The sequence below is a fragment of the Rhinolophus sinicus genome, chromosome 17, assembly GCF_057876585.1.
Source record: "Rhinolophus sinicus isolate RSI-liver-muscle chromosome 17, RSI-T2T, whole genome shotgun sequence".
Taxonomy (NCBI): Eukaryota; Metazoa; Chordata; class Mammalia; order Chiroptera; family Rhinolophidae; genus Rhinolophus; species Rhinolophus sinicus.
In genome coordinates, this window is record NC_142517.1 from 195054126 (window position 1) to 195066903 (window position 12778).

Here is a 12778-nt window from a genome sequence, read left to right on the forward strand (position 1 = left end):
CATCATCCTAGACCAAGTGTTAGGTGTGGAGGACAGAGAAAGCAATGAACACGACTCCCTGCCCTGAAGGTCCTGTAAGGCTGGTTGGTGGGACTAGCATGCGGGGGACTATTTTATAAACGAGGGTGGAAAAGCTGCTATCAACGTGGTACAAGCAAAACGAAATAAGGTCTCAGAGGAAGGCATGACTGATTCTCAGTGGGTGGTGGGAGATGGAGGTGGCATCAGGAGAGGCTTCCTAGAGAAAGAAGCGTTTGGATTGGGCCATGTGGGCTCTGTAGGATTTATACACAGACAGTATGAGGGGTGGGGCCTTCCCAGCCGGAGAGTCTGCATAAACAAGGGCACAGAACGAAGGGAGACGTGATGAGGGCTATTTTGTTCATTTCATCATGAACATTTTCCAGTATACACAGGAAAGATAGTGCCTCGTTTGTTTTACCTTTTATTGTTGCTGCTGAAGATGCCTTTGTTTGTTTGTTGACTCTGCCTGATTGCCTAGTGTCTCCATCTGCCTCCGAGCCCAGGAAGCAGCCCTCGCCTTGTTTGTTTGGAGTTTCTCCACAGTGTCAGTCTCCTTGACTGACTTTCCAGAGTCACATCTGGCAGCCTCTGAGGCCAGGGTTGCACCTGGGAGGCATTTGGCTGGACAGGCAGGAGCCTTCAGTGACCGTCTCCCGCTGACAAGCCCCAGGGCAGAGCACTGCCTGGCTCCGATGACCAGAGCCCAGTGGCTCCTGAGCCTGGCGTGGGCATTGAGAGGGGACGTGGCATCATACACCCTGTCTGCCATCATCTGCTGTTGGAAGGCATCGACTGGCAGCTGCTTGAGAACCCTGGCCTAGGGAGGACTTAGAAAGTGGGAGAAGACGAGTCAGAGAGAGAAGGAGGAAGAACCCATGGCCTGCAGCCTGGAGGGTGCTGGCTCTGCTGCCCAGCTTTGCCCGCAGCTTGGTTTAGGCACATGCAGAGCTGAGCTGGCAGGCGGCATTTTCAAAGGCGCCCGGCTGCACATGCTGTCAGCACCTCAGCCTGGCAGGCTCTTATCTCTAGTGTGTGCTGGCAGCAAAAACTCAGGGTTTCTGGGAGCTCCAGTGGCTGCCCTAGAGAACCTCTGGTCTGGAGGCCACTGCCAAGTGAAGGTGGGGGGAGGCCACGTCCTCCCTACAACTCGAGACCTTGCTCCCTGCCCTTGCCCTCCATTAGGTCAGCAAAAAATCTCTCCATTGTGAATTGGCTTGTTCTCAAACTTTTCTTATCACAGAACCATAGGAACACAGAAACTCAGAGGACCCCAGGCGTCCTCTACACCCCTGCAGGACAGCCCCTCCTCCAAATCCAAGTTCTCAGGAAAGGTGAACCAGAAAATCCTCCAAGTACAAGGTACCTATTTTCTAAAAAGAGTATCATCGTTTTCAAAGGTTACTCAATATTCCACTCTATCTACGTATCATATTTTTTTAATTACATAAATATTACATGAATTCATTCTTATTATTAAAATGCAAACAACATAAACAGATGTTTCCACTGCACATTCATTGCCCAACCTCACCCTCTCCCAGAAATAAATAGCTCTAATCAGTGTGGTGGTATCCTCCCATATTCCTGTGGAATATGGCATTTAAAAATGAAATGTGGGCGGGGTTCTGCTTTGGTTCTTCCGCACGTATGTGATCACTGTGCGTATTGTTCTACAGGTTCTATTATTCAGTTAACAGCACGACTTTGGGACCTTCCCTGTCAGTCCTTCCAGGCCTCTGACATTCTCTCTGATGCACGTGGTATCCCATGGTTTCAGAATCTCATACTTCATCACTCCCAGGTTGACAGACATTTTTAGGCTTTTTTCCAGTTTGTTTCAATATTACAATACTGCTCTGATCCTCACTTTGCATCTCTTTGAAAAGGTAGCATCTGCTACTATCTCTCTAGGAGAATGCCAAAGAAACAGACTCCCTGGGTTGCAGGGTAGATGCATTTTTAATCGAATAGAACACTACAAAAATGGCCCTCAAAAACAGCACACTAATCTCCCTGCCTACCCACTGGGTGGGGCAGACGCCCTTGGCTGGCTTACCCAGCATCCCTTCTCACCTCCTATTCCCTTGCTGTATTCCACAGCAGGCGAGGAAAAAGATAAATAATCACTTCCCCAGCCCCTCCTGCAGCTAAGAGTGGTGAGGTGACACATTTCTGGCTAAAGAAATGATACACTTGGAAGCACCTAGGAGTAGGAACATGGTTCTGAGAAAGCTTTTGCTTTTCCCAATATAAAGGAAGGATGTGATGGGGCCACCCCCTCTCCTTTCTTTCCTGCTTTAAGCTATAGTAGCCCACTTGAGATGATGAGATTACAGCCCCAGGTCACAAATCATGCTAAGGTGCCAGAGCAGAAAGACAGAAAGAGATGGGTTGCTGGTGGCATCACTGAACCGCTGGACCGATGCCAGCAGCCACCCACTCTAGGCATCTTATTACAGAAGAAAAATAAACCCTCAGTTGTTTAAGCTCCTGCTACTTGGGGAGCTGTGACTTACAGCTGAATGAAAAACTAAATGAGACAGAGTATTGATGCAAGATACCCATTTTTGCTTTGATTTAACATTGCTTTTCATACACTATGGTAATGGTACAACTTTCCTATTACTCTGTGGAACAATAAAATGATAATAGCAATAATTTATTCACTGAGTACTTTATGTGCGTTATCTAATATCACAAAGATCCTGAGAGGCAAATTCATTGTCTTTCTTTTAAAGATGAAGAAACCAGAGACCAGTGAAGCTAAATTACTTGCCCACGTTCACAAAGGATTCTGACTTAGTTCTAGGTGCTTCCGTAGGTCCCCATTCTGAAAGTCAGGAGCCCGGGGTCGTTTACTTAATCCAACGAGAACAACAGTGGTAGCAATAAGGGTGCTACTTGCTGTGTGGGGGGCCCAGGCCATTTACATGGCAATGCCAAGGATAATGGAAGCTCCTGTGGCTTTGGCCTTGGCCCTTGGGTCAAGGTCTTGCTCTCAGCTTTGCCTCCTATCTTCTGCTCTAAATCCTGGTACGCTGGCTCTGTCTTTTGACCTCCTAACGATCTTGCCTATCCCTAAGCCCTTACATCAAAGTTCTGACTATAAGTCTGTCTGCTTTTCACGTTAGGTCCTTTCACTGTCTCTCCTGATGCAACCTAAGAAATGTTTTAAAAGATACTGGTTAAAAGAACGTCTTTACGCGTACATCTGTGCATATTATCTTTCTATGTAATGGTTTGATAACCTTGAACAGATTCATGAAGGTAATTAAGGAAGAATAATAGTTGCAAATTCTGTCACTATGCAAACTTGGGCCCCTGACTATTAGGAAAGGGAGACAACCCATTCCGATTCCTTTGCGCCCCCGCCAACCAACATGCGATGGGTGTAACTCAAAGCTTTGTTATGGTAAATATGGAAATCTTTGTATTCCTATTTTTTTATTTTTTTATTTATTTTTTTGGTTGCAAGTGACACAAATCCAGTTCAGACCAATGTAAACAAAAATGAAATTTATTGGCAAATGTCCTAGGAAAGCTTGTGGAGGAACTGGCTCAGTCATGGATCCAGGAGAGTCAAGATTGTCTCTACCGCTCTTTGCATGTCTCTGATAGATCTTGTTCTGAAGATAAGTGATTTCCTTATGGTAAAAAGTGGGATGTTCCATTTTCCCAGACCTCCACACTCCTAGCAACTGTTGTGGAGGGAAACAGTGTTTCCCACTGGCTCTGATGGGAAAATCCCTCGGAGGACTTAGATTGGCTTCGGTCACATGCCCATTCCCCGAGCACAGAGAAATAAGATAGTTTGGTCATCAGAGCCTGGGTCACAGTCCCACTACTGTGGCTGGAGTGGGTTTAGGGGTTCAGCCCTACCAAAACCACGTGCTGTGGGTTTCCTATGGGAAAGAGAGTTTCCGTGTGCTGGCGAGACAAAAGCACCAGGTGTGCACCAAACTGATGTGAGGAGTTGTGGACGGCATGAGATAAGCCTCCGCCTTGAAGCTTTTGAGGGAGGGGCGAGGGCTTCCAATAATGTCACCAGGATTCACTAGACAGGTGTAGGCTCTCAGCACGCCCAGGGTGGAGGCAGCTCCAGAATTTCTACATCTCTTCGTTGACAAGATAAGCAGCCTGTGTTGGTGGGTGCACAGGGTCCCGCTGTCAACAAGTCACCCTTGGAAAAGCCACTGGCTGGGACAGAAGAGGCGATATCCCAAATGAGACCTCTAGACAAAGAGGCTGCTCAAACCAGGTGACATGACAGAGCTCAGACCTCTGCTGCCTGTCTCCACAGGCTGCCCGGGGGTGGAGCTGCTCCTGGGAAATCCACAGGGCTCTCAGCCAGCAGGCCTTGAGGCAGTGTCACTTTTTAGGGAATGTGTTTGTCCTTCACTCTCTGAGTTTCTGTGTCTGTGTGGCTGATGCCCATACACAGCTGTGACCCCCTGGCTGAAAGAATGTAACACAACCCTCCACGGCTCCGTGATGATTGAAATGAGTTACTGCTCTTGCTTAAGAATTACCTCCTCTTAGAAATGCTAATTCCCCAGGAGAGAGAATATTGTTATGAGATAATAGAAAACATCTTTTGGTCTCTGCCCCTGGTTTTTAGCACAGAGCTCCTAAAACCCTTGTAATTTCCCAAGTGATGGGAGTATCTCTTGTCCTAATATTTGGTCTTTGGTCAGGTGTGGTCCCTGACACAGGGCTCCTAAAACCATTGTAAATTCCTAATGATAAACGCACCAGGAGCATCATTTGTTCTAAGGAGGCAGCTCTGGATGGGCTCCTGGGTGGTTCCTGGATGGGGACCTTTCACCAGAAAGACCAAGTCGTGATTAGAAGCGTGGAATTTTCAGCCCCATCCCTCATGAGTGAGGAGATTGGCTAGAAACAGTGTTCATAATTGATCATGCCTACGTGAGGAAGCCTCCACAAAATCCCAGTAGTACCCAGTTCCGAGAGCTTCCAGGTTGGCGAATACATCCACAGCAAGAGCGTGTCATCCCCCAATTCCACAGGGACAGAAGCCCCTGCACTGGGGACCCTCCCAGGCCTTGCTCTATGTATCTCTTCATCTGAATCTTCATTTGTATCCTTTATCATATCCTTTAATAAAGTGGTAACCATAAGTAAGTGTTTCCCTGCGTTCTGTGAGCCACGCAAGCAAATAAATTGAAACCAGGAAGGGGTGTCATTGGAACCTCCGACCTATAGCCAGTTGGTCAGAAGCACAGGTGTCAATCTTACAGGACTGAGCCCTTATCCTGTGGGATCTAACGCTATCTCCAGGTCAATAGTGTTAGAATTGAGTTAAATCGTAGGACACCCAACTGGTGTCCCAGAGAATTGCTTGTTGTGAGGAAAAACTTCCACACATTTGGTGACTAGAAGTGTCAGAAGTGACGTGTTTTGTGTGATCAGTAAAGGAGACACACAGGAAAGAGAGACACTGGGGAAGAACTGGGTTTCAGTTGTTGACTTTCTATCTATAGTTAGTAAGAAAGCGTAAGCTTGTCAGACTCTTTCGTGGGAATAGCTTTTGGTGAGAAATGCTGAGCCCGTTACCAGAGCCTAGTAAGCAGACAGTGGGATCCTTGCAGGCAGTTACATCTGATTTATATTTGAGATGCCCGCATGGTGAGAACCTTCCACATAGCAGTTTCTCACTACAGGTTTTTACATGAATAATCTTCAAGTTACCTCCGAATTTCCAGGAAAGCTATATTCTACAGAACTGTCGGTGGTAATATTTTGGGTGGGAGGGAGAATCAAGGAGGGAGAATCATGTCCAACCTTTGGGCTTCACCTAGAGTCCAAATAAAGAACTGCTGGAAGTCAAAGTGGAAACCCTGAGTTCAGGAGAGTCTGCAAATTGGAGTGGGAAGCAACTGGAATACATTTGGGGATCTGAATTATTAAAAATCCTGGTGAGGGCATCCACCTTCCTGTAGGATGAGGGATAGAGAGGTTCGAGCCGCCCTTAGCTGACTTTGGGGAGTGGGTGCCCCAAGCTGGGTTACATCCGTTGGTGTAGGGCTCATTCACTTTCCTCCAGTGCCTCTCGAATCAGGATAAAACTTTCACATGCACTTCCACATTTCTGAGCAGCAGTGTGATGTGATGGTGAACACCAGACGACTGCGGTGTAAATTCTAGCACTGCTACGTGTGGCTACGTGACCTCGAGCAAGGTGCTTACCCTCTCTGTGCCTCCGTTTCCTCACCTGGGAAATGGGAATAATAGTGGTTCCCAACTTTGTGGGGTTCTTTGGGGGAATTAAATGAGTTAATATACATAAAACATGAGATGGGGCTTCACATATGGAAAGTACTATATGCTTAGCTATTTCAATGTCCCCAAAGTGGGGTCAGGACAGTGTTATTGGACAAAGTCCCTGAGCAACCACTTTCTTGTTTAACAGATGCAGAAGCAGCTTCTCCCCTCGGGCAGAGAGGGCTCCCCAGGACCGTGGACAGCCTAGAGGTGTTCCAGCCGTGCTGCCGATGGCGTGAGTGCTGCGCCTTTCCTTGCTGGCTGGGCCTCAGATGGACAGCAGAGCCCCAGACTCAGACTCCCAAGGGCACTGAGATTGCTCCGTTTTCAGGACTTTCCCTCCAAAATTAAGAGGGCACGAGCACAGGGTGAGTCGGCTTCTCTTTTCTTCCCCAAAACCTCCTCCACCGTGTCTCCTCCTCTTCCCTAAACTCCTACTGAGCGTTGGGGTCAGAAGTGAGTGTGATGCTGAGGTGTTTGGTACATGGTCATGGACCCCCATTTAAAGAGGAGGGACTCGTCCCAGTGCCAGTGGCCGGAGCCAGGGGACAGTGAGGGCTTCAGTTCTCATCAAGTCAGGGCTTGGGCAAGAAGAAAACTTTTGCCTGGTGGATTCTTGTTCCCATGATGGGCTGCGTGAGGAGTCGAGAGGCTGCGCTGGAACGAGCAAGAGGCGGCATGTGGAGAGACCTTTGGTGGGACAAGTGGCTGGATAGCCAACCAGCCGGCTACCAGCCAATACAGCCCAGACTCCAGACTCGGATCTGGGGTGAAGCCAGTCCTAGGTCCTCACCACTTAGTGTCCCCCAATGGTCCATGGCACCCCAAAGATGTCCCAGTTTCCACACTCCATGCTGCCAATAATGGTAGATGGACCTATGTGGGGACGAGGCTTGCATCACTGCTAGAGGATGAGCCCCTTAGAGGTGAAAAATCGTCCTTGACCGCTTACTACTAATAAGAAAAGGTCATGAGGAATAGCGCGTACTGCATCTTGTCCTCTCCCCCATCTCACCTCCGTAATATGATGAATTCTGCTTATAAAGCACGTCCTTACTCTTAGGAAACGGTTATTGTTGTAACCAGACCATGCCCGCCCCATCCTCTGTTATATGTTTTGTATCTCACGGACAAAACAAAGAAATAGCAGTGAGTTATCTCATGGACCCTAAACAATTCTCTGATTTTGGTGGTTCTGTGCTGTACGATGGTGACAGATTTGATTGCCCTGATAAATAGGAACAAGGCCTCGGAATTATGGGGTCCTCCTAAATTTTGTGGGCTATGACTAGAACCCCTGACCTGTCACTCTGCACCACTCACTTGGAACCAAGGCCAAAAGTCTAGTCCCGAAAAATAATTTTTTGCTTTTTTTTTTTTTTTTCTAGAAGGAGGAGACTCTGTGAACCCTTATGGAACCTCTCCCTTTGTCCAAAAAATGTGGTTGAATTATGTCGTGTCTGTTAAGAATTCCCCAATGTCCAGATATAGCCAACTTTGTATTATGCAGGGCTTTCACTCAGCCTGTATAATACATTCAGGATATTAACTGGACAACAGCAAAAATCAATTGTTAGGTAAACTCAGGGTATTTTTGTTTTGTTTTGTTTTGTTTTTGGTAGAGGACAAATAGTTTTAATTATAGTTTTAATTATTTAACCCCAAATTTTCCACATTTTTTTCTATGGGCCTCTACCATAATGACTTCCCTGCATTGGCCTGACCCAGATTTTCCTTCAGCTGGTGCCAATTGTCCTGCAGGTGTGGAGTGGAGTGGAATGAAGTGATTCCAAGCAAAGCCCTGCAGCCCAGGCTGGATTCCTAGCTGCTGGCTATGGGCTAGTCACTTAACCTCTGACCTCAGTGTCCACGTGTGTAAAATGAAGGTAATAATGGTAGCTTCATCAGCAGTTGGAATACGAAGTGTGCTGATACATGTAGAGTGTTTAATTTGGTGCCTGGCACATAGCAAGCGCTTTAGGTGTTAGCTAGTATCTTGTCTCATGCATGGGCCATACTTGCAGAGGATGTACAAGTGGGTCTCTGGGCTGCCTGGACATTTGCCTGGTGGCATGAAGCGTGACTTGCACAACTGGAAGTGGAAAATGGTCCCTGGACAAGGTGCCGTTCTACCTCACTCCCCAGAGATGCATGTAAAACATAAACACCCAGTTCATTCATGTTGGGGCCCATAAACTCCATTCTCCAAGGCACAGGGAATCTGCCATCCTGTTGGGTGGAAACGTCACAAGCTGACTTTCCTTTTCTAGTCTATGGTTGATCTTGAGAGCTGGAGTGTAAGTTGAAAGGAGAGGGGGCATGTCTCCTGTTTGCTGAAGGAAGTCCCATCCTCTTCCAAGAGTGCCTTATTCATTCAAAACTCCTTACTGAGCACCTACAGTATGCCAGGCACTGTTGTATGTCCCAGATGTAGCAATAAATAAGACAGACAAGGTCTTTGCTCTCTTAGAGCCTCCATCATCAAGACCCGACAGACTCCAGCAGTCTGTTAGGTTCTTCACTGATTGCCTCTTCTTCGGTAGCATATTCTGAATGATGACCCTCCATGACCACGTGATTCTGAGGTGCCCTTACATCACCGCAGATGACATGGTGACGAGGGTAGAGGTGGTGATCTGCACATTTTGTTGCATCCTACCACTTTTTTTGGAAAATAGTCCATGTAACACATCTGTATTTTCCATAAATATTTCATTAAACTGAATGGCCTGTCTGACGCCACACAGAAAAATACACACCTTTACAGGAAATATTGATATGATTTTGTTGGGTTTCACATGTCTGTGTGTTTTGCTTGTATGCCTCCTTTGGTCTCTTACCACCTATTATGTCTTTTCTTACCTGCTGGGCCATGGGCTTCCTCAGGGGAGGCGCACCTCCCGCCGATGACACTGGCTGACCGATGGCCGGCCCCTAGGAAGGAGGGCACACCAGTCTGAAGGGAGGAGAGGTCCTGTCTGCTTCCTCAGGATACGTCCAAGCTTTCTCTTGGGACGGTGCCCTGGAGGCTGTTGTCTGATATTCAAAGGAAAACTGTCAGGGGAATGAGGTCCTAACACCCCCCTTTCCTGTGGTTCTCTCAGCTTCTGTGAAATGATCTGTGGGGGTGGAAGCTCTCTAGATTTCCTGCCAGAACTCTGGCCTCTGCTTCTAGGTTTCCTGGGCAGAAACGGGAAAGTTTGCGAGATGTTCTCTTTGACTTAAAGGAATTTATCAGCAAGGGAGCCAAAAAGAGGCCAGGAGTCACAGTGCTTCCCGGCAGGTAAAACACACACACACACACACACACACACACACACAGCAGGTATAAAACACACACACACACACGGCAGGTATAAAAACACACACACGGCAGGTATAACACACACACACACGGCAGGTATAAACACACACACACGCACACACACACACGGCAGGTATAAACACACACACACACACACACACACACACGGCAGGTATAAACACACACACACACACACACATACGCACACACACGCACAGACTTGCCCTGCCCCCTATGAACCCTCAAAGGAGAAATGAAAACACTCTTGGTTCTTTGCTATGGAGGAGATGTAAGGAGAAGAAAGGTGAGGTTGTACCAGAGGGAAAACAGGACAGCGGGAGGAAAACTCACATATGGAAAAGGACACTAGTGGTAGGGAAAGAAATTTTATTTTCAAGCTTTTAAGAGAATAATACAAACAACAGAGAGTTTTAAAAAACCCTAAAAACTAGTTTAAAAAAGTACTTGACAGTGTCCCTTGAATACCCATTGATGACGCAGCCATTGTGCCATGACAACAAGAAATGTTGCAGATGACCACCCAGTGGCTTTCCCTGCAGGGTCCTGGGAAGCAGCAGGCAGGCTCAAGGGACGGCGCTCCCTGCCAGGGTCCCTGGTGCCACCTCATGGCTTGGGAAGGACCAGGGAGCACGACCACTGAGGGATTAGCCAGATTGCCCTCGGGAAGGGTCCCCAGCAGCCAGGAACACTTAGACTGGTCTCCACTCTGCTCCCTGGGGTGCATCCCGCCAACACCCCCCCTCACTGCAGCAGCTCTCCCTGGAGACCCTGGGCAGTAGATGCCCTGCAGTGGGGTCCCTGGGCTTCATTATGTACCAAAGCAGGAGCAGGCATGGTCCTGAGCGTGTTCTGGCCACGGCTGGGGGTGGGTATTTGGGAAAGTCGCTCCTGGATTGACAGCTTTGAAGGCTGAAGCCACAGCAGCAGGGCTGTGCTTGAGATACCCATGGGAAATCTGTATTCTTGTGTGTGTGTGTGTGTGTGTGTGTGTGTGTGTGTGTGTGTGTCCTGTAAACATCTTTGAGCCAAATCACCATAAAATAAAGTAACAAGGGCACAAAAAAGACATCCATCTCCAAACCTACACCCTCTGTGAGCCCACCTAAAATTGGGAGTTGCAATTTGGAAGGTCTGGAAGGGAGGAGACCCCCCTCCCCTCTGACTGCTCACGCCAACATTTCCCTCCCTGCACCATCCACCCCAGCGTTGCGAAAGCCATCTGAGTTAGAAATCCTGCCCACCATGGTGAGCCCAGGGTCGGCAAAATCTGTGTGACCCCTGCCAGCTTACACCTGTCCCTGTCCCTCCCGCCCACACTGCCAGTGGATCACAGCCCAGGGAGAGAACAGAACAAACTCAAGGGTAAAACCAGGCAGGCGACGCCACACGTACTTTTCTCCTTCCTGCGCCCTTTGCATTTTGTCTTCCTCCACAGGTGCACACGTGGCCACCACCAACAGACAGCCAGCTTCGCCCACGGAAACCTCCACTTCTCCCAGGTGTTTTTTGCGCACAGGTACATCTGGGCGGTTTTGTCATTGTGTTTTGTTAGGTTCCGTCTGTATTGCACTTGGTTGTTGAGTTTGTATTGGTTTTCAGTGCTCTTGTTGGAGAATGGTATTGACTGATGGGAAATCACGACCTTGCTCATGGCACCAGCCTCACTCTCTCCAGCCTGTTCTGCCCCCTGACCCCTCAAGGCCCCCACCCTCTGCCTGCCCTCTGCTCTGGCCCCTGGGTGCCACCTTGCCTCCCCAGACCAGAGTCCCATCCCACCCTCCCCTCCTGTGTGTGGTCACGGCCTCCCTTCCGTGTCTCTCCTCTCACACGGTCGTGACCCTCATGACCAGCTCCCGGCTGCCGCCCTGGGGGGTCCGCTGCTCGTGAGGTCTGAAGTGACTCAAGATGTGCAGGATGGTGTAAGCACAGTGGTGATCGGACAGAGGGCCTGAGGGGTGGCTGGCTGCCCGGGCAGGGCCTTCCTCAGGGGCAGGGGTGCCCGCAGCCTCTTCTGAGGAGGAGGGGGCCTGGGCTTGGCTGGGTGAGGCGTTCCGGGGGTTTGTCCTGCCTCCTGACTTTTGGTCCTCCAGGTCTTTTGTCTTGTCATAGTTCAGCACCTTCCACTGCTGGTTGACAGCCTGCCACCGTTTAAAGATGCGGTACACAGAGGGTCCCTCGTGGATGATGAGACCTGAGGCAGCAGGGAGACGAGAAGAACAAAAGCCAAGTGAGGGAAAGCAAGGCACAGTCTCCCTTTATTTATAAACGGATATAGACGTTGGGGTAAGCTGGACTTATGTGCTTTTATTGGTTCTTTCCAAACCTACCTTTCAGCTCTGAGCCAGCTGCTTCCCACCCCGACATTCCCAGGCTCGACAATCCGTAGACGGGGGGTATGAGGCCGCCATACAAATCCGTGAAATAGCTGAGCTCCTGCATGCGGTGCCTTTGCCTACCTCTGCTCTACCTGCCCACTTCTTCACTTGACAAAATCCAAATTTGCCATCCATTGAGGCATACTATAAGTATCTTTTCTCCCTCTCGCACGTATCCATGGCAGCCAGGACTTACAGATGTTAAGGAATCATGTGCTTTCACAGACACCATAAAAGAAACCCTGTGGTCGTTCCATGCCTGCTGAATGATGCCTGCACTCCCGCTGCTTAGCTCTTTGCACAGGTGGCCCAATGCCCCTGAAACACGCACGCCTCTGGGAGACAGAACTTGGACGCAGTTACGTTGGCCAATGGGAAGGTAGATCAGAAACAAGCCAAGTCCGATGATCAGGCAAGTAAGTATTACTTGTGTGCCTACTATGTGCCAAGCACCAGGGACACTGCAGTGAGCACAGCCGCAGCCCTGCCTTCAGAGCGCTGACATTCTAGTGGAGGGACACACAGCAGACATGTAAACAAGCCAGCAGAACTATTTCAGGTGCTGACAAATGCTGCAAGGAAGATAAAATGGGGTTAAATAGCCACCGGCTGCAGATGTTGAGGGTCCTGTTTTAGCGAGAGGGTGGCGGGGAAGGCCTTTTGGGGGACGTGACGTTTGAGTTGAGATTTAAATGATGAAAAGGAGGGATCCATGCAAAGATCCATGCAAAGATCACATTTTAGAGCATTTTAGTGGTAGGAAGTGCAAGTG

At 48.9% G+C, this 12778-nt stretch overlaps 1 protein-coding gene across 1 annotated transcript in view; it reads right to left on the reverse strand.

The window, feature by feature from the left end:
- Window positions 1-9982: 9982 nt before the first annotated feature.
- Window positions 9983-12778, reverse strand: part of MARCHF4 (membrane associated ring-CH-type finger 4) — a 91897-nt gene continuing 89101 nt past the window's right edge. The window contains exon 4 of the mRNA XM_019727053.3: window positions 9983-11822. Within this exon, the coding sequence (XP_019582612.2) occupies window positions 11455-11822 (368 nt within the window). The 3' untranslated portion in view covers window positions 9983-11454. The remainder of the gene's footprint in view (window positions 11823-12778) is intronic.